This window comes from Amphiprion ocellaris, chromosome 15 (genome assembly GCF_022539595.1).
Source record: "Amphiprion ocellaris isolate individual 3 ecotype Okinawa chromosome 15, ASM2253959v1, whole genome shotgun sequence".
Lineage (NCBI taxonomy): Eukaryota > Metazoa > Chordata > Actinopteri > Pomacentridae > Amphiprion > Amphiprion ocellaris.
This window is the reverse complement of record NC_072780.1, coordinates 25,717,475-25,741,387: the sequence shown is the minus strand read 5'-3', so window position 1 is coordinate 25,741,387 and position 23,913 is coordinate 25,717,475. Positions and strand designations below refer to the sequence as shown.

Below are 23,913 nucleotides of genomic sequence, written 5' to 3'. Positions count from 1 at the left end.
CTGTCTGTCTGTCTGCCTGCCTGTCTGTCTATCGAAACTGTGATAGAACACAAAACCTAACTTAAGATTACAAAACAAAGTCACAGTTACAATTTTAAAAAACACAATTTTTAACTAGTTTGTAAATATTATGCGTCTAGTCAAAACTAATAATTTTTTACAGTATTTTCATCATTGCTATCATTGTCAGTTGATTCAAAATGTATAAGTGAAAATTATCAAATTAAAATGTAAGCCAAAATATAATAATAAAAAATGAACAGTTTTCTACTAAACAAAGCATGTGTTGAAGTACTGAAAAGTGGAAAACTCATATTTATCTTAAAACTCCAAAGTGAAACAAATGAAAAAACATTGGTTGGTATTATTTGTGTGCACTGACCCTTTAAATAAGTTCAAGTTCATTTCTCAGAATGCCAGAGAAACAACATGCAGCCATGAAATCTGTGCTGAGAGTTTCGTTTTACAGACTGCAGCTCCAAACTGTTTATTCAGTGCTGATATTGAAGGCAACAAATGAACACATGGACAAAGGCCTATGTCCAGTTTTCTCTGTCCTTGTACAAATGTTATCAGACTATGAGATGTGACATTCAGGAGCTGAGTGAACACGTTGCATCTTGTTCTGTACATCCAGTTACTAAAAAATAAATCTGCTCTCTTTGAAACATGGGAGTTGGAAACAGCAGGAGAAAACCTCACATGCGTATACATTTTGACTCTTACACGGTTTATTTTGTGCAATCTGCCCCAAACCCTTGTGACTTTTGAAGGTGGTGATGCACTGAGCAACTTCTCCAGGTCCTTGCTTGCTAAAAAAGTTGCCGAGTGTGTCACCACCTCAACTCTTTTTTCTCTTCCTTCAGCCTCCTCTCTCATCGTCTTCTTGCATCCTACCTTCTCCTCCCTCCATCCCTCCATCCCTCCACCCTCTGTCAGTCCACCGTTTCCTGCCGAAGCGGAAACCGAACCCTCCTTTCTCGCGGCTGACGGCCTGCAGTCCTCCAGCGATTGAGGTCAGTGCTTCGTTCCTCTTCCAGCCGTTCTCCTCGTCTCCTTCTTCTCTCTGGGCCCTCAGCAGTGCCTCCTCCTCCTCCTCCTCAGGTCGGGGGTCTTGATCCCACTCTGACCAGTTGTCCCTTTGCTCCTCCAGAGCAGCCTGGAGGTCCAGCAGGGCCGACTGCAGCTCGGGTCTGTCCACTGTGGGCAGGAGGGCAGTGGGGGAGACAGGGTGAGATGTGACGGTCCATGGGAGGAGGAGGGCGAGGGAGAGGAGGGAGGCACCGAGATGGAAGGAAAGTCTCATCTGGAAACACAAACAAGCATTTAAGAGCAGACTATTTCCACTGTTGATTATTTTCTGGATTGGTTGTTTGGTTTGTAAAATGTCAGAAAATGGTGCAAAATGTTTCCCAAAGCCAAAAATGACAAACGTATGGTTTTACCCCCAACCCAAAGATATTTAGTTTGAAGCAATAGAGGAGAAAGTGGTTGAGGGTGGCTTCCAAAATACTTAATGCAGTAAAGTGGAAATCTTCAAATCAGCTCTAAAAATTGCAATCAAAGCCAAGATGTTGCTAAAATCAAATCTGCAAATGAGACCTCTACAAATGCAAGTTGATATTTATCAGTACTTATTTGTGCTGGAAGATTAGGATTGAGGACATACTGATGAATGTTACTGAGAGTTTATCTGATCTATGCAACAATAATAATAAACTTTATTCATATGAAACTAGTCTTAGCAAAACTCCAAAGTGCCAACAGAAAGAAATACACAAAAATAAAGACATCATAAAAGAATCTGAGCATCTGCGAGAAAATGTCCAGAGTGACACAAAATAATCAGAAAGAGACATAAAATGATTACAGAGACACAAAATGACCACAAATAGACACAAAACTATCTCAAAATGTTTTTCAAAAATGACACAAAATAAACAGAAATACACACAAATTTTACCAAAAAATCCCCAAAATAACCTCAAAAAGACACAAAATAACAACAAAGTCACAAAATAACCAAAAACACACACAGAATGACTACAAAGAGACATGAAACAAATAGACACAAAAGAGTCAAAGAGAACCAAAACTACCTGTAAAAGATAAAAAGAGCCACAATGACCAAAATGAGACACAAAATAACCACAGAACCAAGAGTCGAAAAAAAATTACATATATATATATATATACATACACATATATACACACACATATATATATATATACACACATATATATACACATACATATATACACACACACACACACACACACACACACACATATATATATATATATATATATATATATATATATATATATATATATATATATATATATATATATATTACTAGAAAGACAAACAATATGATTAGGAAAAGATCCAAAATGAGCTAAAAAAAAGACACAAAATAACAACAAAGACATAAATTAAAAAACAAAAAACAAGACACATAGAAGGACCACAAAGTAACACAAAATGACCAGGACAACCACTCTGACTTTCACTTTAAGTGTCAGACTTCTGTACTCACCTCTGAGCGACTTCTCAGCTGCTCTGGACACAAACAGGTAAACTCTCCAAGTTTGACTTTTCTTACCTTGTGTCGTGTCAGACGTCTCGCTGTATGTTTGTGACATTCAGGGACCCTGCCCTTTTAAAAACTGCCCGTCCTCCCCCACCATCCCGCCACGACGCCATCACCCCCTCTGACGCATGCAGTCTTCAGCATAACCTTCGTTCTTTCAGCTGGGAAACGTGGGCCCACTTCAGCATTGAGACCCTAAAAGTTGTCATTATAATTGCTGCTTAATTGGGGAGGTGAAGTAGCAGCAGCAGCGTTCATTAAGATGCTTCAGAGGAGAGAGAGTCTCTGGGAGAGAGACAGGTTGCTTTTTGAAGTCTCTATTCTCGGTATCATTAAGGTCGTCTCGCTAGGAAATCGCAGACACACCTGAAAGAATGTCATTCAAGCTTTCAGAGGAATCATCTCTGTGACAGACCTCAGACCTCTCTTGCAATTAAAAGGCTCTGCAAGCCTCACTGGGGTTTTTATTTTTGAAGCATTTGTGCTTTTCGGTCATTTAGAGACTGAACAAAAGAAATAAAAACACAAAACATGTTACTGATATCGCTATGAGAAAGGACAAAGGTTTCACACTAATACACAATGCATGACTTTGAATTATTGTAAGTAGTTTTTTGGGCCTGACCTGCTAAATGAGTGACCAGAAGCGCATTTGTGAGGTCACACACTGATGTTGGACCAGAAGGCCTGGCTCTTAGTCTCCGATCTAATTCATCCCAAAGGTGTTCTATTGGGTTGAGGTCAGGATTCTGTGCAGGCCAGTCAAGTTCATCCACACCAGACTCTGTCATCCATGTCTTTATGGACCTTGCTTTGTGCACTGGTGCACAGTCATGTTGGAAGAGGAAGGGGCCAGCTCCAAACTGTTCCCACAAAGTTCCCACAATGTCTTGGTACGCTGAAGCATTCAGAGTTCCTTTCACTGGAACTAAGGGGCCAAGCCCAGCTCCTGAAAAACAACCCCACACCATAATCCCACCTCCACCAAACTTTACACTTGGCACAATGCAGTCCAACAAGTTTCGTTCTCCTGGCAACCGCCAAACCCAGACTCGTCCATCAGATTGCCAGATGGAGAAGCACGATTCGTCACTCCAGAGAACATGTCTCCACTGCTCTAGAGTCCAGTGGTGGCTGCTTTGCACCTAATTTGAAGACCACATGAAGTTTGAAGGTCTGTAGTGATTGACTCTGCAGAAAGTTGGCCACCTCTTTGCACTATGCGCCTCAGCATCCACTGATCCCGCTCCGTCAGTTTACGTGGCCTACCACTTGGTGGCTGAGTTGCTGTCGTTCCCACACACTTCCACTTTCTTATAATACAGCTGACAGTTGACTGTGAAATATTTAGGAGCGAGGAAATGTCATGACTGGATTTGTTGCATAGATGGCATCCTATCACAGTTCCATGCTGGAATTCACTGAGCTCCTGAGAGTGACCCATTATTTCACAAATGTTTGTAAAAGCAGTCTGCATGCCTAGATGCTTGATTTTATACACCTGTGGCCATGGAAGTGATTGGAACACCTGATTCTGATTATTTGGATGGGTGAGCGAATACTTTTGGCAATATAGTGTATCATCAACAAGCTGTTTGTGAAGCCAAAAGATCTGGAAAAAAAGAGCAGGAAATGCTCAATTCAGTTCACAACTAAAAGGCTAAATTTAGCAAAAAAGTGTGGCTTTTTTGCTATCAAAGTGATGGTAGAGTTATCAGAAACACATGCCTAAAAAGAGACACAAATTGACTACAAAGTGACACAAATGACTGCAAGGAGACACAAAATGATTATAAAGGGAAAAAAATAACCACAGAGACACAATATAACTAGAAAAGGGCACAAAATAACCACAAAAAGACAGAAAATGACCACAAAAGGGACAAAAATTATTGCAAAAAGAGAAAAAAATGACCAGAAAGAGACACAAAATGATCATTAAGAGACACAGAATTACTGCAAAGAGACAACATGAAGAAAAAGAGACGTAAAATGACCACAAAAAAGTTGCTGATTCCTTTTACTACGATTCATTGAGAAGAAAATGAAATTTGGAATGCGGAATGGGTTGCAGCACCTGATTATTTTTTATTTTAAACATCCATATGATATATGCAGCTGTCAGATTTCACAGAAGTGTTTGTTGTTTGTGTTAAAAGACCTGTACACCTCTCTAATGTGGACATCGATGCTCACTCACCTGCAGCTCAACAGTTCACCTTTAACTATTCTCTAATGTTCAGTACTGTTTATTTGTTGACTAGCAGTAATGTGGACTGAAAGTATCCGGATCAGCTTCTCTCTCTGCTCCTCCTCCTCCTGCCTCCTCAAAGTCCCTGTAGGCCTGCAGAGAGGTGAGACACCCTGGTGCGTTCTGGGAGTCGTAGTCCAGGAAGAAGTCAGGGCTGTGCAGCAGTTGCTGTGAAGGATGGGTGGCTGTCAGGTTTGCCAGACGCTCGCCTAGCGGGGTGGTGATCAGGGACAGCTGCAGCTGGTCGATGGTGCTGGTGGGGAAGGGCGGCGGCTGGTCCAGCGGGGAGCAGGATGGGGGAGGCGGGGAGCTGGTCGCTATGGTTACAGCTTTCAGAGGAGCAGAGGGCGAGTTAACCTGAGAATCGTCACAGCTGAGGGAACGCCTGAGTTTAGCCCGGGCATTCTGAAACCACACCTGAGGGAAGACAGGGCTACCATCTTAGATCTTAGTTAAAGGACTGGCATTCACAATGTAGAGTAGACATTCTTCACTGGATGTGTGCAACATAAATAGCTTATAAAACTATGGGCCGATGGGATCACACATGTGAAAAGCCATCACTGCACCACAGGTTTAAACTGTGCTTCTACAAATGCTTTTAGACATTTTGTGTCACTTTTCTGGTTGTTTTTATGTGATTTGTAGTTGATTTTTAGTTCCTTGTGTTTGTTTTGTCTGTTTTGGCAGTCATTTAATACCTGTTAGATGCAAAGAGATAAAATAACCACCGAGAGACCAAAAATGGCAGCAAAAAGATACAAAATTACCAGAGACCTAATATGACAACAGAGACATTAAACGACCACAAAGAGACGCATTATGACCATAAAAAGACACAGAACTACCTCAAAGAGTGACAAAATTACCACTAAGATACTCAAAATGGCCACAATATGAAACAAAAGAGCCAAACATGACCAAAAACAGACACAAAATGACCACAAAAAGAAACAAAATGACCACAAAGAGACTCAGAATGAACAGAGACACAAGATGGTGACAAAGACACAAAATGACCACAGAAAGACAAAAGAACAACTATTAAGAGAGGGGGAAAAAAGCTAACAAAGAATTAAAAAAAAAGAAACGGATGTAAACTGACCACAAACAGTTGGGATCAACCAAAAATGGACACAAAATGCACACAAACCACTGCAATGTCGCACAGTCACCCAACCAAGAAACTCAAATAAACACAATAAACACGACCAGAAAGACCTGCAAAGCAATGACAAACTGATGCAAAACTGACAAAGTGACACAATAAAGCTTGATATTTTGCATTGTGGATAGGAGGGTTATGGGACCTTTACACATCTGTGCCCTCCAGCCTCTTATCTAATAATCCATCAGTACACCGGCCACAGCTGTTTAATAAATATTTAACTCCTCCAGTTCATCTTGCTTTTAAGCCACTTTGATCATTATAAATAATTGTTTATGCGTGATTCTCAGACTCTTGGTCCAGAAGTATGAAGGTGTTCATACCTGCAGGACTCTCTTGGGCAGACCGGTCTTATGTGCGAGGCAAGTCCAGTCTTTACCATCGGGGTTTTGCTTCTGGGCGAAGCATGACTCCAGCGCTCTGAGCTGCTCGCTACGGAAACATGTCCTGATTCGCTTGGTTCGCCTGCGGGTCCGCCCACCTGCCACACTGTCATCCAATCGTGGCTCTGGGCTGCTTACGGACTCCTCACCTTCACCAGAGACCTGGTATGGACCTGTCTCTCACATTCAGGAGCCTTTAGTTAGCTGTGTAAAGGTCTGAACACACCTCAGTGCTTTAGAAAAATAGCCCTTTAGCCTCTTGCAGCTCCTAGTTTTGATCCTGCAGCTGCAGTTTGCTTGTTTGTTTAAAGAAACCTCCACAGAGAAGCTTTTAAGGTGGGAATCCTAAATAAATCAAAGTTCAAAATCTATAATTCATGCTTTATTCAGTAACTCCAACCTCAGACGTAAATTTTTTTTAGCAAATTTGCTGTAACTGATGGACTGTATCGCTATACATCCCAGGGTTTGTTAGTTTTTTTTTTATCTTTCCCACCATTGCTCAAAAAGAATCCAAAGGAAACTTTCAGATAATTAGCAAAAGTTAAAATGTTACTTTACCAATTAGAAATAAACATTATATGAAGTCGGATAAAGTCCGGTTTTACTGATGTTTGTTACCTTGAAATGTTGACTTTGTGTAGCTTTACATTTAGGATGTAGTCGGCACAACCATGTCAGTTCATTACATTCACACAGCCCCTGCATGAAGTTACTTGAACACCCATCATAAGCTGTTGTGTCACAGTTTGTCTCCATCAGCCTTAGCAACTTATCTCGAAAAATTGGAAAAGAACGTAATTAAATGACTAATTAGCTTGGTTATACTAGCAGTTATGTGAGGCTCTGTTAGCAGGCAGCCATAGGCTGCTCTAAAATAGCTGTTGGAAACACAGTTTCCCCACCATTAACACCTGTAGTCAACCCTCCAGAGGCAGTTTTACCACAATTCACACTTTAAGCTGACTTTACCGAGGCAGTTTCACCACCACCACGCATGAGTCATCCCTCCCCCAAGGCAGTTTCCACAATATTTGAGGGGGTTTGAAGCAGAGTGGCCTAATCCACAAAAAATCCGAATTGAGTTTTATATAATTTCTGTAATATTTAATGGTCTAGATTCTAGTGGCAAAGTGGTTGAAACCACAATCCAAATATAGTTTTACAGTGGTGCTTCAAATGTTAGATCATTCTTGAAAACACAAAACTTTGAAGCCATTTTTCTCAAAAACTACAGAAAGTGGGTTAGACCACTCTGCTTCTGAACCCTTTATTTACATCATGGCAGTTTCCACACCATTCACATCTTATGTCAACCCTTGAGTTCTCCCTCCCCAGGCAGTTTCATCACTACTCTCAGCTAAGGTCCTCCCTCCCCAGGCTTTTCACCACCACCCAGAGCTTGAAGTGGCCATGGAAATAAATACCTGGAACCTCTTGGATAGGAGGTAAGAGGTCTTCAAGGACTGAAAAGAAGTCCCGTTGCTTTCTCCTGAAGTGTTCAGGAAAAACGTCTAACTTTAATTGGCCAAAAAACTGCGAGAACTGCCGCAAATTATGACAGCCGTAACTACAGGAGAAGAGACAAACAGTTCTTGATCTTATGGAAAACAGAGGAGTCACCATAACATCTGCTGCTATTCTACATATTCAGCTTTATTAAACATTAAACATGTAACGAAGAAGGTAGGAACCCTGCTATCACTTGTAGTTAAAACATGAAATTTAAACATCTCTGAACTTCCGGTGACTCGCTGGACAAGATGGCGGCTTAGGGGTCTTGCTCTTGCCCTAACTTCCCAATTTTGACATTTCTCTCCCACTGTACTTGGCTTACTCTTTTGCCTCGACCATTTTTTCCACTGCCGGGAACGAAATGACTGATTATGCAAAGAAAGCTGGTTCGAGTGGTACCTCCAATGCAAACAAAGGTACACGTGCTAACAAGCTTGACGCCATTACCGATTCCCTGATGGAGAAACAACATGAATTTTTTGAACCTCGGTTTGCTGAGCTGCACGAGATGGGCACAAGCACTGATAGCAAGCTGGATGCTATCCAGGCAGAGCTAGTGTCACTTTCGGACAGTATGACTTTGCTGAAGGCTCTTGCTGAGCATGACACGGCTATAAAAGCTCTTGAACTTAAGCTAGCGGACATGGAGGACAGGAGCAGGTGGTGCAACATCTGTGTTATCTGTCTAAAAGAGGGAGCTGAGGGCTTGAATGCTGTGCAGTATTTAACACGATCACTTCCTAAGTGGTTCCCATCCCTTCGTCCCAAACGCATTATCTCAGCTAATTGAGATAATGCGGGCTCACTGCATCTACATGGGATGTGCCGCCAAGGACAGACCCCGCACTCTTATTTTCAACACTCTTCTTTACACAACCCGCCAGGCTATTCTCCGAGCTGCGAAGAAGGACCAGCAGACTCTTCCTGCTGACGTCTGACGTTATGGTGAGCGTATTGCGTCACTTCCTGTTGTAGCGCTGTGTCGTGTTCTGTGACTGTTGTAGCTTATCTACTCCATCTAATTTGATATTCATTAAATCTGTGTAGCGGTAAAATTTGAATCGTAACATACACTCATTTTCTTCAAGCACCTTCTCAGTACTTAATTCTAAGTTAATCTGTTATCTCTGTCCGCTAGCCTAGCACTTAGCAGTTAGCATGGCTTCTCCCTCTTCCTCTCCTTCTCTTTCCTGCTCAGTGTGTCACATGTTTAGTTACTCCTCTCCCTCCTTTAGTGATAACGATACCTGTAATAAATGCAGTCTCTTTGTAGCTTTGGAGGCGAGGCTCTCTGAATTGGAAGCGCGGCTCCACACCATGGGAAACACCCCGCTAGCTGTTAGCCAGGCCCCCTTAGCCGGTGCGGACCACAATAGCATAGCTGCTAGTGTAGCTTCTGCTAGCCGTCCCCTAGCAGCTCCCGAGCAGCCGGGAAGTCAGGGTAGCTGGGTGACAGTTCGTAGGAAACGTAGTCCTAAGCTCAAGCCCGCTGTCCCGGCACACCACAAACCGCTTCACGTTTCTAATCGTTTTTCCCCACTCAATGACACACCCGCTGAGAAACCAACTCTGATCACTGGCAGCTCCATAGTCAGAAACGTGAAGCTAGCGACACCAGCGACCGTAGTAAAATGCCTCCCAGGGGCCAGAGCGGACGACATAGAAGCAAATTTGAAACTGCTGGCTAAAGATAATCGTAAATACAGTAAGATTGTTATTCATGTCGGCGGTAATGACACCCGGTTACGCCAATCGGAGGTCACCAAAATTAGTGTGGCATCGGTGTGTAACTTTGCCAAAACCATGTCGGACTCCGTAGTTTTCTCTGGACCCCTGCCTGATCTGACCAGCGATGATATGTTTAGCCACATGTCGTCGTTTTGCCGCTGGGTGTCTACGTGGTGTACTTGCAAACAACGCTGGCTTTATAGACAATTGGAGCTCTTTCTGGGGAAAACCTGGTCTGATTAGGAGAGACGGCATCCATCCCACTTTGGCTGGTGCAGCTCTCATTTCTAGAAATATGGCTGATTTTATTAGAACTCCTAAAGCATGAAAACCCAGAGTTCAGACCAGGATGCAGAGTTGTAGTCTTCCACACCTCTCTGCAGTTTCCTCTCAGCTGTCACCCTCCAGTAATTCAGTTAGCTTTATTGAGACTGTGTCTGTCCCCCAACCACCAAAATTCAATAAATTAAACAATTCAAAAATAAACAAAAGACATAGTAACCATAAAAATCTAATAAAAATTAATACCACTATTTCAACTGAGCGAAGAAACAGGACAATTAAATGTGGTCTGTTAAACATTAGATCTCTCTTGTCTAAATCTCTGTTAGTAAATGATTTGATAACTGATAACCAGATTGATTTGTTCTGTTTGACTGAAACCTGGTTGCAGCAGGAAGAATATGTTAGTCTAAATGAATCAACTCCTACTAGTCATACTAACTGTCATGTTCCTCGAATCACAGGCCGAGGAGGAGGAGTGGCAGCAATTTACCACTCGAGCTTAAGAATTAACCAGAGACCTAAACCTAGTTACAGTTCATTTGAAAATCTTACTCTCAGTCTCTCTCATCCAGATTTAAAAGCTCAGAAACCAGTTTTATTTGTTGTTGTATATCGTCCTCCTGCTCCTTACTCTGAGTTTTTGTCTCAATTCTCAGACTTTTTATCTGATTTAGTGCTCAGCTCAGATAAAGTCATTATTGTGGGTGACTTCAACATTCATGTTGACGTGGACAGTGACAGCCTTACGACTGCTTTTAATTCAATATTAGACTCAATTGGGTTTTCTCAACATGTAAATAAACCAACTCATAGTTTTAATCATACCCTTGACCTCGTTCTGACTTATGGCATAGAAATCAAACAGTTAACAGTATTTCCCCAGAACCCTCTTCTTTCTGACCATTTTATGATAACATTTCAATTTACAACAATAGATTGTATCGGAATTAAGAATAAATATCATTACAGTAGATGTCTGTCTGACAATTCAGTGACTAAATTTAAGGAAATAATACCCTCTCTATTTAATTCAGCACCACTTACTGATAAAATGGAAGGGAAATATTATAATTTTACCCCCACAGAAGTGGATTATATTGTTAATAATGCTGCAGCCTCACTGCGTACAACACTTGATAGTGTTGCACCTGTAAAAAAGAAAGTTCTATCTCAGAGAGGACCTGCTCCTTGGTATAATTCCCAGCTGCGGACTTTAAAGCAGGCGTTCCGAAAGCTGGAAAGGAAGTGGTACTCCACTAATTTAGAGGAAGTTTATGTAGCTTGGAAAAATAGTCTAGTAATTTATAAAAAAAAAAAAAAAAAAAAAAAAAAAAAAGCTCTTCGTAATGCCAGGACAACATATTATTCATCTTTAATAGAGGAAAACAAGAACAACCCCAGGTTTCTCTTCAGCACTGTAGCCAGGCTGACAAAGAGTCAGAGCTCTGTTGAACCTTGTATTCCTTTAGCTTTGAGCAGTAACAACTTCATGAGCTTCTTTACAAATAAAATTATTACGATTAGAGAAAAAATTACTCTGGCCCTTCCTGCAAATGTCACAGATGTATCATCGAGTACAGATACTTTAGAATTGGCTGTAAGACCAGATGGATATTTAGAATTTTTCACCCCCATACATCTCTCTGAACTCATTTCAATAGTTTCTACATCCAAACCATCAACATGTCTTTTAGATCCTATCCCAACTAGACTGTTCAAGGAGGCTTTACCTTTAATTAATTCCTCAATGTTAGATCTGATTAATCTCTCTCTAGTAACAGGTTATGTACCACAGGCTTTTAAGGTTGCTGTAATCAAACCTTTACTTAAAAAGCCCACTCTAGATCCAGATGTTTTAGCCAACTATAGACCAATTTCCAACCTCCCATTTCTCTCCAAAATTCTGGAAAGAACAGTTGCAAATCAATTATGTGAACATTTACAAAGGAATAGCTTGTTTGAAGAGTTTCAGTCAGGCTTCAGAGTGCATCATAGCACAGAAACAGCTCTGGTGAAAGTTACTAATGACCTTCCCATAGCGTCAGATAATGGACTGGTCTCTATACTTATTTTATTGGACCTTAGTGCAGCATTCGATACAATCGACCACAAACTTTTATTACAGCGACTAGAACATTGTATTGGCATTAAAGGTGTTGGTGTTTGTTGTATTTTTATTGTTATATTGTTTTTATTTATCTGTTTCTTATGTTCACATAATGCTTATTATACAACTTGCCATGTTGTCCTGTTTATGCCTTGTTGAGCAAGAAAAAAGTTGATCACAAAAAAATTTAAACATCTGTTTTGCTGCGATAAATGAAGCATAATTGTGTTTTAAACACAAACGTGTGAGCCTCTCATATACTTGAAAATCTTTTTTTTCTCTAAACATTGTATATTGGTTTCAAATATTGGATATTAATTGCTAACATTACTAATTATTTGTATTGGCCCAGAAGACAAAAACAAAGGCAGCTCTACCCTAAAATTAGAACATTAGGAGCTAAAATATCTGGAAACTGTAAAAGTGGAACAAACACATGCATCAGGGCTCCACAAGGCCATATTTTTAAACAGATGAAGTATATAAGTTTGAAATATTCAGATTAATTGTTGTTCATCCCCCAAGTTCTTACTTGTGTTGGCACCAATGGTCAGGTATGTCACCAGGATTTGCAGTGCCTCAGTAAACATTATATCGTCTCTGCTCAAACACACTCACCTTCTTTCAGATTTGTTTTGGTTTGGACATCAAAGGGAGGCAGGGCACCCCCATCATCATGATAATGTGACTGACAGTAGAGGTTCAGGCCTTGCATGCAGTACAGGTTCCCAGGCATTAGTTTCACATCACACTCCTGCAAAAACGTCATAAATACATCTGCATTGATGTCCCCTTTATCTTGCGAAATAATTACTGACGTTTTTTAATAACGTTGGAGCTCACCTGGCAGGAGAAGCAGTGAGGATGGAAAGTCAGCTCGCCGGACCTCATGACCAAAGCAGACGCTGGGATTGGCTGGAGGCAGCGAGCACACTGACCGCCTCCGAACATCCTGAGCAGGAAGAGAAACCACACAGGTGTTGTAAAGTGTTGATGAGTTAAATAAGAAGTAAAGGGAAGTAAACAGTGTGTAGAATAGCTTCGACCTGCTGTAGTCCTGCTGGCAGTAGATGTTCCCATCCCTCCAGAACAGGGAGGGATGTGTCTGCAGCTCACACTGACATTGGCTGCAGCGGAGGCAGACGCTGTGCCACACCCTTCCTGCAGCCAATAGAAAGAAGCGGTCGCACACCTGCTCACCACACCCAGCGCACATCATTGGCTCCTGGATGGACACAGCTGTCAGAACCTGAGGCAGATTAAATATCACTGAAAATATGCTGACAATGTGGCACCAACACATGATTTCTGGATTTTTACTTTGAACCACATTTAGAAATATACAAACAGCTAAAATTAAAAATGTTATAATATGTAATACGGCCCCAGAATTAGCATGCATCTGATCAGTTAAGATGAATTATGTGTTAATTTGTCCAACATTTGTTGCAAGAGTGCTGTACAGCAATATGTTTTTTTATACTGTCAAAATGAAAAGACGTTTTCTGGCCTCTGCACTCTCTCTCTGGCTTTTATTTACAAAATGTAAACATATAAAAACATCTCACAAATACATTATTCAATAAAAAAGATTCACTAATTTATTAAAACAGCTGGCCAGTTCTGATGACTGAATAGAAAGTGGAAGTGAAAGCCAACTTACCTAGATGAAAATGTAGGTAATTTGGGTTTAGCAGCCATAACTTCTCTTCGGGAAACTTACTTAGATAAAGTGAAAGCCAGTTATCTTTTAGGAGAACTGGCTTTATATTGCTTTTCTTTCAATGGTGTTTTTAACATTTAGCTTTTGTTACTTTGCCAAGGATCAGCGGAGTTATGTGACGATCGACGTACGTTTGTCCATCTGTCTGTTAGCAACATTACTCAAAAATGGACTAATGTATTTAAAGGAAATTTTCAGGGACGGTCAGAAATGACACCACAACCAACTGAATAGATTTTGGCAGTGATGCGGCTTGTAGTCTGGATCCACCGATTTGTCAAGGATTTCTGTATCGTTGTGAGATACCGGCACAGAAAGCAAGTGACAACAAGTGAAGTGTCCGAGTACCATCAATTCCCATCGCCCACTACATATTTAGGTCATGTGATTCGGTATCCGTACATAACAAACACCCGTCTGTGCTCAGCGCAAGGTCATTTTTTGTTCAAGATTTGGCTAAATCCATCTTATTAATCATAACAACTATTTCTGTTATGTTGCTATATGCCAAGATGGACTGGTTAGCCTATAGTTATCTAGCTTTTCGAAGGAGTAGTTTTGTTGCTTTTCTTTTAGATTTTATCATTTAACTTTGAAAGAAACTGCTTTCTTTTCCTCTCGGATGATTCAGCTAACAATATATTGTCAGACAATAGGTGTAATATAGTAATCATAAAGTAAATAAGACATGGAGTGTGAGATGCCACCACCATTTGTATACTCTGCAGGTATTGAGGAGGCAGACCGTGAACGCAGCACAACATATAAACAACTCTGGATGGGTGCAGCTTTAATAATCACATAGTCTGTGGCGGTGCTCTTCTCTGGCGCTGTTGGACCTCCGCCCAGGTCTACGCCTTTGGCCTCATCACCAAGGTCACTGCAGTACAACAGGTCCTTGAGGGCCTGGTCGTCTGGCGACATCATGATTGTCCTGTGGAGGTAGAGGAGACAATCATCAGTCCTCTCTAATCACAACTCTCATGAGACAACAGGCTCACTTCAGATTTCTGTTAATAAACAACAACACAAGTGTCACATTAACATCTTTAAAGTGTAAAGGTCAAGGTAGCCATAGTGACCTCATTTCAGTGAAATCAACATTTTAAACTTGATCTGTAGGGTTTCACCCTTTTTTCGTTTTAGGCGATAGGCAACATTTAATGTTTTTATTTGTGTACTACAGTGCTTTTTGAGCTTAGTTTTCGTTGCATGTTCCTGCATGCTTTTATGTTTTGAAGTAAAGACAAGTTTTCACTCTGCTGGATAATAAACTTCTTATTTTGTTCTCTTCAAACAAAATGCGTTACATATATTTGATCAATTTTTACTCTCTCACATGCAGTGGATTTGGAAAGTAACCTTTGTGTCATTTCTGTAACTCTAAATAAGAATTGTAATTGGTGAAAAAAGATGTTGAAATGGTTGAGAAAGGTAGTGATTTATGTCACAGTTTCAAAAAAATCTTGTTCAGTGTTGACTTTCGTGTGAGCTATGAGACACCATTAGGCCTCTAATGGTAAAGATTCAGAAAGTATCAGGCGTCATCACCTTATCGCCAAATTTTATAGTTTCTGAGATAAATAAGTAATTTCATTTTTAATAAATTTACAAAAATGTCTACTATCATTTTGACATTATGGGTATCAGAGAGCACAGAAGAATGGGCAAAAACAGCAATTTTATGCATTTAAAATTAATTTTATAACAAGAAGTGTGCAGAAAATGAAAGGGATTTACACCAATCTGGTAAAAATGTTTGACAAAACATTACATACACTTCATGATAAATCTTTATTATTATTATTATTATTATTATTATTATTATTATTATTATTATTAATAATAATAATAATAATAATAATAATAATAATAACACCCAAAGACAACTATATGTATGTAGTGGTACAGAATTTGTTAAGCATCTGATTGTAATATAAAACTTATTCTTTATGTGTTTGCCTCCTAAATGTAAAATGTGAGTTTATCAAATGCTAAATTGGTGGTACATGCTCCCAAAAAATGACTAGCGTGTAATAAGAAAGATAAAGGATAAAAAAATCATCCGCATAAAATGATAAATATATGCAACATTGATGGTGGCATGTGCATTTTTGGAAAAACCTATCAATTCATTCAGAGTTTCTAGTCATTTTGTTGAAGAAAAATTACCCAGTGTGCTCTAGGGGAATATTTTATGTTTTTCTTTGTTTTGGATCATCATGAAGTCAATATTTTGGGGATTTGGACAAAGAAAGAGTGTTGTTTGAGAAAATGGTTGACAGATCAATAGCTAAATAAAACAGTTGTAGTTCTAAACTGTACAATTAACATATTTATTGGAGTCAAATAAAGAGAAAGGAGATGAAGTACAGCTTACCGGTGCTGTTTAGAGACTTCTGCTTGGTTTTCCACTGAGCGTGCTCTGTAGGAAGCTTTAGTTATCACCCGAAAGAAGAGGAAGCTTTCAGCCTTCCGCTTTCCTGCTTTTCCAAAAACCCTCTTCAGTCTTCGTCTCGACCTCCCTCCTCCAGGTGTCTGTGATTTTGGAATCAGTTTTCCTGACCCGAGATCTGCCTCCACTTCCTACTCCACCAATCACCTCGAAGCCTCTGATCCCAGGTGGTGTCCCAGATACACACCTGTAAACAAGAAGCCCGGCTGGCTCTGACGACAGGTGAGAGCCAACGTGATTGGCCACCTGGCAAGCAGATGGGTGAGTGGGAGCTGCAACCTGGGGACCAATTAGGACAACAAAAGGTGTTTAAAAGGACATCTGGGATGTGTGCCAGTGGAGGAAAAAACGGCAGACCAAACTTACATTTTCCCTCGATGCCTCAGTTGCATTTGGACCATACTGTCTTCTCCCATCGGATCCTCTTTTCTTTATTGGAAAAACATCACTGATAACATTTTGTATAAAGACAAAAAGGAGAGCTGCATCCAAAATGAGGCAATATAAAAACAAAATGACTGTTTAATCACAAAACAGATTTTAGATAACAAAAAAGTACTAAAATATAGAAGTGAGGACACTAACAGGTGTCTTTCCAACTGCCTCTCCCTTAAATCCTACACTGTCATTTTTTTAACGTAATTTTACAGATTTTTATATTTTATTTTTGACAGATTTTTATTTTTTTGGTAATAAATTTAATTGTCTTACATAAAATAATGTAAAAACTTGCAACTGTGACCAGCCAAATAAAATTCCATTTTGATTTCACAAATATTTCCTTATTATTTGATGGACAGAACAGTTACATTAGAGTTGAGTACTGTAAAGAAATTTCTAAAATTAGGTGCACTTAGCGGTAAAAGAGAAGGAAGCATGGGTTTTGTCATTTTATATGGATTTGTTTAAATGATGGACATCTTGCATAATTACAGTTTTCACAACAAAAAAGTTGAATAAATGTGTTTTAATCCATATAACCAATGTTCTATACCCATACCCATGCTTAAAATATGTATAAGCATGGGTAATCTGTCAAAAACTCAGTTTTTATCATTGCATATGTTATATATTACAGGAACTTTCATTGCTTTAACACATGTAAGTGTCCTTCATTAAAAATTGAACAGGGCTGGAAAATTAATTTTAATTGTGGAAAATGTCTGTATATTTATGAGATTTTTTTTTTTACACTATTTTTTGGGTGCACTAACAGCTGAAATACTACTGTTTTTACTTTCTTTTTCTTTATTTGTTTTACAGTGCCAGAAAATAATATAACATCAAAGAAAATGAATTCACTCAAAGCAAAAGCTCAGCTTTGCCTGAATGAATTCCTTTATTATTGGGAATTTTGCAGTCTAAAAATGATTTACTGACATTTATTTTACAGGTTGCATATTTTTCTACTAATTTCCTTGAATTTTCCAATAACTTCTTTAGAAATCAGCTGTTAGTTTGTTGTAAACTACAAGATATTAAGGAAAATTCAGAAAGTCTTAGTTGACACAGTTAAGACACACCTGCCAGAGTGTCCACCAGAATCTGAGCTGTGATGTTTTATAGATCTAATAAACATCATTGCAAATATTCATTAATTTAACTAATGTTACAGCTGCATGTTGGCTGAACTGAATTCTTCTTTTCTTTTGTTCCAAATGTATAATGATCAACAAATAAAACTCTGTCTTTGCTATAGAATCTCACCTTTTAGACACCTGCAGAAACTACTGGGGCTGAGAACAAACATACTTTTCGGTTTAAATCATTTAATCAATAATTTTGTCCAAGTTTTTTTAATATGACACGAGAACTGATCATTGATAAAAAAATAAAATAAATCACAATAATTTTAAATGGTTAAAATGTTTTCCGTGCCAGGAAGAGTTTGTATTTCAGTTGGATTACTTTCATTGCAACAAATGCAGCTGTGGAGCTTAATTTCATCTTTCAGAGGGCGACGCACATGAAGGGGAAAATAAAACACAGAGATGTTTATAAAAAGACACAAAGGACAAACACTAAGAGGACGGTCAGCAGTCCTGAATCACTGACCAGACAGCTGATGTGTCTCAGAGTGAACAGTGGGGGGCGCTGCCGGGTTTTACAGAAGGGTCAATGTGTGACTTCTGTACACAGACATGCGGAACTTCAACGGGCCTCAAATCACATGCAGGTCCTGCATTTGGTTTCATTGCAGGAGGATCTGACCAGAAATAGAAAGGAGGTGTTTGGATAACTTGCTTGCTTGCATCAAGTGCAAAGGAACCAAATGAAAACCCACCGTCCTGTCCTGTTTGAAATAACAAAACAGCCTTCATGCGCAGGCACAGGTTGCCTCTGAGTTTAAGTTTTGAGTCCATCAGCTGGAAAGCATCAGCTTCAAGAGAAGAAGCAGCTGAAGCACAATGAGGAGGTTTTAATAGTGAAAACAGGACACTGTAAAACACTGTAAAACTATTCTATGTACACTACACAATAGCAAATTGTAATATTGAAGTAATTCAGCTGTACGTGTTTAAACCAGAATTAAATCTAAAGAATAATCACACTACAAAAAGCTCCACCCTGCAGGCTGAGAGAATTACATGTGTTATGCATGGATCCACAGAAGTCTGAATCCACATCTTGGAGACTATCATTGGTACACTGCGGTTTCGTAGTGGAAATGCCCGACCATTGTTCTGTTTATTTCACTTATTATGTGTCTATAGGTTGACTATGTGCTTTCTCCATTTTCACCCTGATGGAGTCACTTTTGGATCCTTCCATCTCAAATCATCAGGACTCTTCTGCTCAGCTATCTCTGATTTACTTGAAACCTAGTTATTATAAACTACAAACATTTAAGATGGTATCTGTGAAATTGCAGCTTGATATATCAAGGATTTTCCAGAATATCTTTTTTTTTAAAAATTACCCATTGATTCAGTTTCAGCATATTTTTTTCACACACTGAAATTTGAGGCTTTGGTTGAACGACAATATCGTAGGAACTATTTAAGATAAAAGCCTCAGATTTTCACATTATTCTTCAATATGAGCATATTTGTAATTTTCAAGCTTTTATATTGAAAGAAAGAAAAAACAAACAAAAACAGGTTCAAAAATAGTCATATTTTATGCTTTTAAAATTTCAGGGAAATTAAAGATGCATGGTATAGTAGAAATTGTTACAAAAATTGGATCATTTGAGATGGAATGGCCCTATTGCTCTGAGGTGTTTCTCCCTGAATTCCCCAAGCTGATCTAATTTAGCACAGAAACACATTGCAGTCAGATAAAGAGGTCCAGCCTTTTATTGCAATGGAAGCAGGAGGTCTTCAAGGATTGGACACATTGCTGAACGATTTGGAAAAATGATCCAAGAGCGATTTTCCTGACTGATATTGTTGGCATTTGATTTGTGATACAACTTTTTACATGTAAGGTTCTGTGTGTAATAGATATTAAACATGTGATGGAGTATTACCACAATAACATACCTTCAAAAATTGGTAAAATCACTGACGAAACAGTTTAATTTCTGGGTCAGACATACTGCATCATTCATATTGTAAATTGCAGCCACTTTGCTCATCGCATTGTTTCAAATAGTGATTTCGATTTTAAATTGATTAATAGATAATCGTGTCAGGATTAATCACCCCAATTCGACCGGGTCAAGATTCCATTCAGTCTAAAAGAGCCTGTGTGTCACTAACCCACCTGGACAAGCAATTTCTGAGTGTTTCTAGCTCCTGACACATTTTCCTTCACTGTGGACTCACTTTTCACTCCAATATAAAGTCCTGTACTTCTATGGAAACAACACAACCATGAATAGAAGTAGAGAGAATTAAGAAATGTCTTCTGTGCAACATAAAAATGTTATGACATAAATCATAAAAAAGAAAAAAGAACTTTAATTTCTTTTCTCATTTCTTGTTTATTTGACAAAAATTGAAAAAAAAAAACCAACCCCTGGAATCAACACTTACAACATTCTTCCAAGTGCCCACAGGTGATACCCATACTGGAAAGAAACAATGAATCTACATACTACAGATAGTCTACTGCTTACATTTTCAGTTTGTTTCCACACTTGTCTTCTCGCTGCTTTGTGTAGTTACAGCCTGCAGTTCAGCCAAATTTCTGTATTTTTGGCACATTTTTTAAGAGACACGTAGAACACAGTGATATTGAAGAAATATCATGATTTTAATCTTAGATTCTGATCATTTTAAAGTTTTCTGGCAGAATAGCACATCGCAGATGAGTAGTTTGTGGCCCTAGTTCAACAGTGCTCTTCGTTGTTAGAGTTTCTGGCTGATAAATGGTGGAATCTTGGCATTGTTTTTAAAAAGACAACAAATCTTTCAAACCCACTGGTAGTTTTCAGGGTTCGGAAGGTTAAACAGCTGCTTGTTATTTAATCAGACAAACTCAGAGATCATCATCCAGCTGCTAGTGCTGGTGATCTCTGCTCAGAACTAAGGTCTGGCTGTGCTCAGGTCCCCCTCAGATCGGGTCAATCCTTCTCAAAAATTAATCTATACATGGGTTAAGTAGGTTTTCCATCCTCTAGATGGAGATTTCAGATCTCCCAAATGAAAACTGAAGTGTCTGTGCAGCCAGTGGTGCTGCAATTTGTGTGAACTGAGTGTTTGAATATAGAGGAAGTTGGAGCTGCGCCACTTTAAAATGCTGCTTTAAAATGAAAATAAGGAGCTGTACAACTTACAGTAACATACCGATAACTGAGCTCTATACAAATGAAAAAATATGACTTCATCTCTTCTCAAGTGAGAGCAAGTCTCCCTGTTTAAATGTGTATGTTCAGTCTGCTCTGTGTGTGTTTGTGTGTGTGTGTGTGTTTGCGCGCTGACACACTGCTGTTTGTGTGTGTTTAACAGTTCATCATCATCTTCATTATCTTCATCATCATCATCATCTCGCTCACGTTCATCCTCTGGCTGGAGGACTGAAGGCTGTCGGTCTCATTTTCATCTCAGTGAACGGGATGGAAACCTCTTTTCCTTTCCAGGACGTCCAGATCACACCCTGAGACACACACACACACGAGCATATTTAAAACTGAGTATGATTAATGCTTTTAGACAGATTATTTTGGATTAACAAGGTCCTTTGTTACGTGTTGAGCCCTTGTTATAATAATTTGTTAAAATGTCACTTTAGTTATAACCCCTTTAGTTCATGCTACATGGAAGTGTTACAGTGCATTCTCATCACTAAAGAATCCTCCGAAAGACAGATCCTAAACTGGCAACTTGTTTCAGCAATTTCAGGTAGGGATATACCAATCAATTTATTTTTTATTTTTTTACTCTTGATCACATTCGAGCATTTTAATATTTAGTATCAGCTCATATCCCATACCTTTCTCCACGATAATACACATTTCAAGTACTGTAGATTAGCCGTAGTACCTGATTGCACCACCAGGTGGAGCCTCTTACTGTTTAGTGTTATAGCAACTAGAGGAAAGTTGTATGTTGGAAAGCAGGCGATATTGTGGGAGTTCAACTAGTAGAGAAGCCCCATGAAAAAGACTTCTGTGAATCTCACTGACATTAGGCCTGCAAATGTGTTAAATCACGCTTGGAAAAACTAATACACTGATCTTACATCCCAGTGGAACATCATTTGTAGCATTTATTCCACATTTCTGTGATAACACATGTATGCAAAGATTCAAGAATAGCTTTGTGACAGTGCTGATCACTTCAAAATTCCACCACGATCCTGATCTTAGCATCAGATTCAGGACATCCCAAGTTTTAAGTTTATCAGATGATGATACCTGGTGTTTGACATCGATGCCATAGAGGCCGTTGAGGTTTGCTTCGTGGCAGTTTTTGTACCACCAGCCTCCTCGATAAGACATTGCACAGCGGGTGATGAAGGTCGCCGGGTCCCGGTCTTTGGTGGAGAAGATCCGGTTGTTGTGATAAGTTAGGGAATCACCTGCAACCATAACACAGAAGACAGACAAAGAATAAAGTGTGTAGGAAAGGTTAGTTAGTATTTCAATCAAGTTGTAAGAGCTGAGGATCACCTGCAGTGCCGGTGTATCCGCCCACAGTCAGTTTGTAGTTCCTCTTGGCCACCTCGAATGTCGAATACTGAGCGAACACCGACTCATCTCGGTCTCGAAGGTCGACACGCAAACTCATCTTGGTCATAGTTGTCAGGTTGTGGAGACTCTCAAGGCCTAAAAAAAGCAAAAATAAATACAATCAGTTTTGGTTGAAATACATGCGACTTTCTGTTGACATTCACATTTAAACAACTGAGTCCATATTTGTGCTTTTGTGCTACAGTTGGTTCTTAATACTTTCTCTGTCAGATGGAAGTAGTTGCTTCAGATGGTGATCTGTTTTATTTCAGATTGAATTCTTTACGTTGTCTTTTTGTCAGTAAATCACTCTACATGTACTTTTTAATCCTCTTCGTACCAAAAGCTGCAAGTAGGTTTGAACAACATGTTGTCTTTTTAAAAAATTACTAAAATTTCACTATTAATCAGCTGGAATTTGTCAGATTTCCAACTTTCCGACCATCCTTGAACTACTCATCCCTAAGTGCTGTTTCGTTAGAAAACCTAACCAAGTCTAAGCCTAAACTGATGACATGGAGACAAGTGTGGAAACTACTTAACAAAATGTAAGTAGTAAAATATCAATATTAGGTACAGCCACCATATTTTCCAGTATTGGTAAGACATATGGGAACTTGGAAAAATGTCATACATGATGACTTTTAGTTTTGTCAATTTTTGTAAAATAAATATTTAAATAAATTCAACTTTTGTTTTTTCTTGTGCAATGATTAATGACAGTATAACTGTCATACTGCATATAAAACATTTCTAAGTTCTCTCTACTTCTAGTCATGGTTGTGCTGTTTCCTTAGAGATGCAGTATTTTATATTGCAGTGAAAAATGAGTACACAGTGAAGAAAAATGTGACAGGAGCAAAACACACAGAGACACTGCTTGGAGAGGTTTAAAGGCGTATTAGCTCAGATTTCTTCCACTTCACAAGCAGTGTTTCTACACGACTGTCAAGAGAATTTGAAGTCAAGTTTTAAAATGTCACAAGACGCAAAAAAGCAAATCAGTCTTATTTGAACAACTGCTTTGGAATAAATAAACTTGGCGGCATAGTGCCATCTGAAGTGGCGCGTTATGCAACATTACAAATGGCTTTCTTAAACAGAGTATAAGAAGCTGGAAGTAAAACCAGTTGTTTGCCACCTGATAAAAACTCTTGCAGAAGAAGAAACAAAACTGCCCTTCTACAACAGAAAAATGTAAAGTCTTAACACAATGATTTCAATTGGGACAGTTGTAAACAATTTATATCAGGTGCTGTCAGCCATATTTAATGATGTTTCATTAAAGTGAAGAGAAACAGCTGATCAGTCATGTGAGTTAAATGTTCACTGTGTTAGAACTTATCTAGAATAGCTGCTTCCAAGTCCTAGGAAGCTCATCAACCCTTTTAAAAAATGGAAAAATTGGGGACTTTTCTTCTTTCGTGACACTTCAAAATACACCTTGATAACACAGCTGATGAAGAAATGTCTCTCACCGAGCCAGAACTCTCCGTTCACATCTCCGAACCCTTTGGTGTACTCCTTCCAGCCCCTGAAGAAATCCACCGAGCCATCCTTCCTTCTCTGGAAGACCTTAAGACGGG

The 23,913-nt window shown here is 39.2% G+C and overlaps 3 protein-coding genes across 5 annotated transcripts in view; all 3 read right to left on the bottom strand.

Annotated features, from left to right (window-relative positions):
• Positions 1-443: 443 nt before the first annotated feature.
• Positions 444-4,511, bottom strand: qrfp (pyroglutamylated RFamide peptide). Its single transcript, XM_035956632.2, has 2 exons — positions 2,541-4,511; positions 444-1,306 (listed from the first exon to the last, which is right to left on the bottom strand). The coding sequence occupies exon 2, from the start codon at positions 1,304-1,306 to the stop codon at positions 863-865; it is 444 nt and encodes a 147-aa protein (XP_035812525.1). The 5' UTR covers positions 2,541-4,511; the 3' UTR covers positions 444-862.
• Positions 4,512-4,658: 147 nt separating this feature from the next.
• Positions 4,659-16,348, bottom strand: LOC111580948 (LIM/homeobox protein Awh-like). Of its 2 annotated transcripts, none has more exons than XM_023288905.3 (7): positions 16,135-16,348; positions 14,556-14,688; positions 13,078-13,256; positions 12,875-12,983; positions 12,650-12,785; positions 6,337-6,569; positions 4,659-5,262 (listed from the first exon to the last, which is right to left on the bottom strand). In XM_023288905.3, exons 2-7 carry the CDS (start codon positions 14,679-14,681, stop codon positions 4,855-4,857), a joined length of 1,191 nt encoding a protein of 396 aa, XP_023144673.2. In that variant the 5' UTR covers positions 14,682-14,688; positions 16,135-16,348; the 3' UTR covers positions 4,659-4,854. The 2 variants fall into 2 exon arrangements, with proteins under 2 accessions (XP_023144673.2, XP_023144672.2); XM_023288904.3 differs by having other exon boundaries at positions 13,078-13,280; positions 16,135-16,347.
• Positions 16,349-19,492: 3,144 nt separating this feature from the next.
• LOC111580937 (tenascin-X) overlaps positions 19,493-23,913 on the bottom strand; it is an 86,839-nt gene continuing 82,418 nt past the window's right edge. For both annotated transcript variants that reach the window (XM_023288889.3, XM_035956629.2), the window contains 4 exons: positions 23,806-23,902; positions 22,268-22,423; positions 22,013-22,176; positions 19,493-21,252 (listed from right to left, as the gene is read on the bottom strand). In XM_023288889.3, coding sequence (XP_023144657.3) covers positions 21,154-21,252; positions 22,013-22,176; positions 22,268-22,423; positions 23,806-23,902 — 516 coding nt within the window. In that variant the 3' untranslated portion in view covers positions 19,493-21,153. The remainder of the gene's footprint in view (positions 21,253-22,012; positions 22,177-22,267; positions 22,424-23,805; positions 23,903-23,913) is intronic.

Bases quoted from the DNA above. Each gene is read 5' to 3' on its own strand.
- qrfp (XM_035956632.2), bottom strand. From the start codon at position 1,306: ATGAGACTTTCCTTCCATCTCGGTGCCTCCCTCCTCTCCCTCGCCCTC.
- LOC111580948 (XM_023288904.3), bottom strand. From the start codon at position 14,681: ATGATGTCGCCAGACGACCAGGCCCTCAAGGACCTGTTGTACTGCAGT. The intron at 12,984-13,077 runs GTCGAAGCTATT...CTTCCTGCTCAG, and splicing joins TGCCAGCAGGACTACAGCAG to GATGTTCGGAGGCGGTCAGT. The intron at 12,786-12,874 runs GTGAGCTCCAAC...ACGTTTTTGCAG, and splicing joins CTCACTGCTTCTCCTGCCAG to GAGTGTGATGTGAAACTAAT.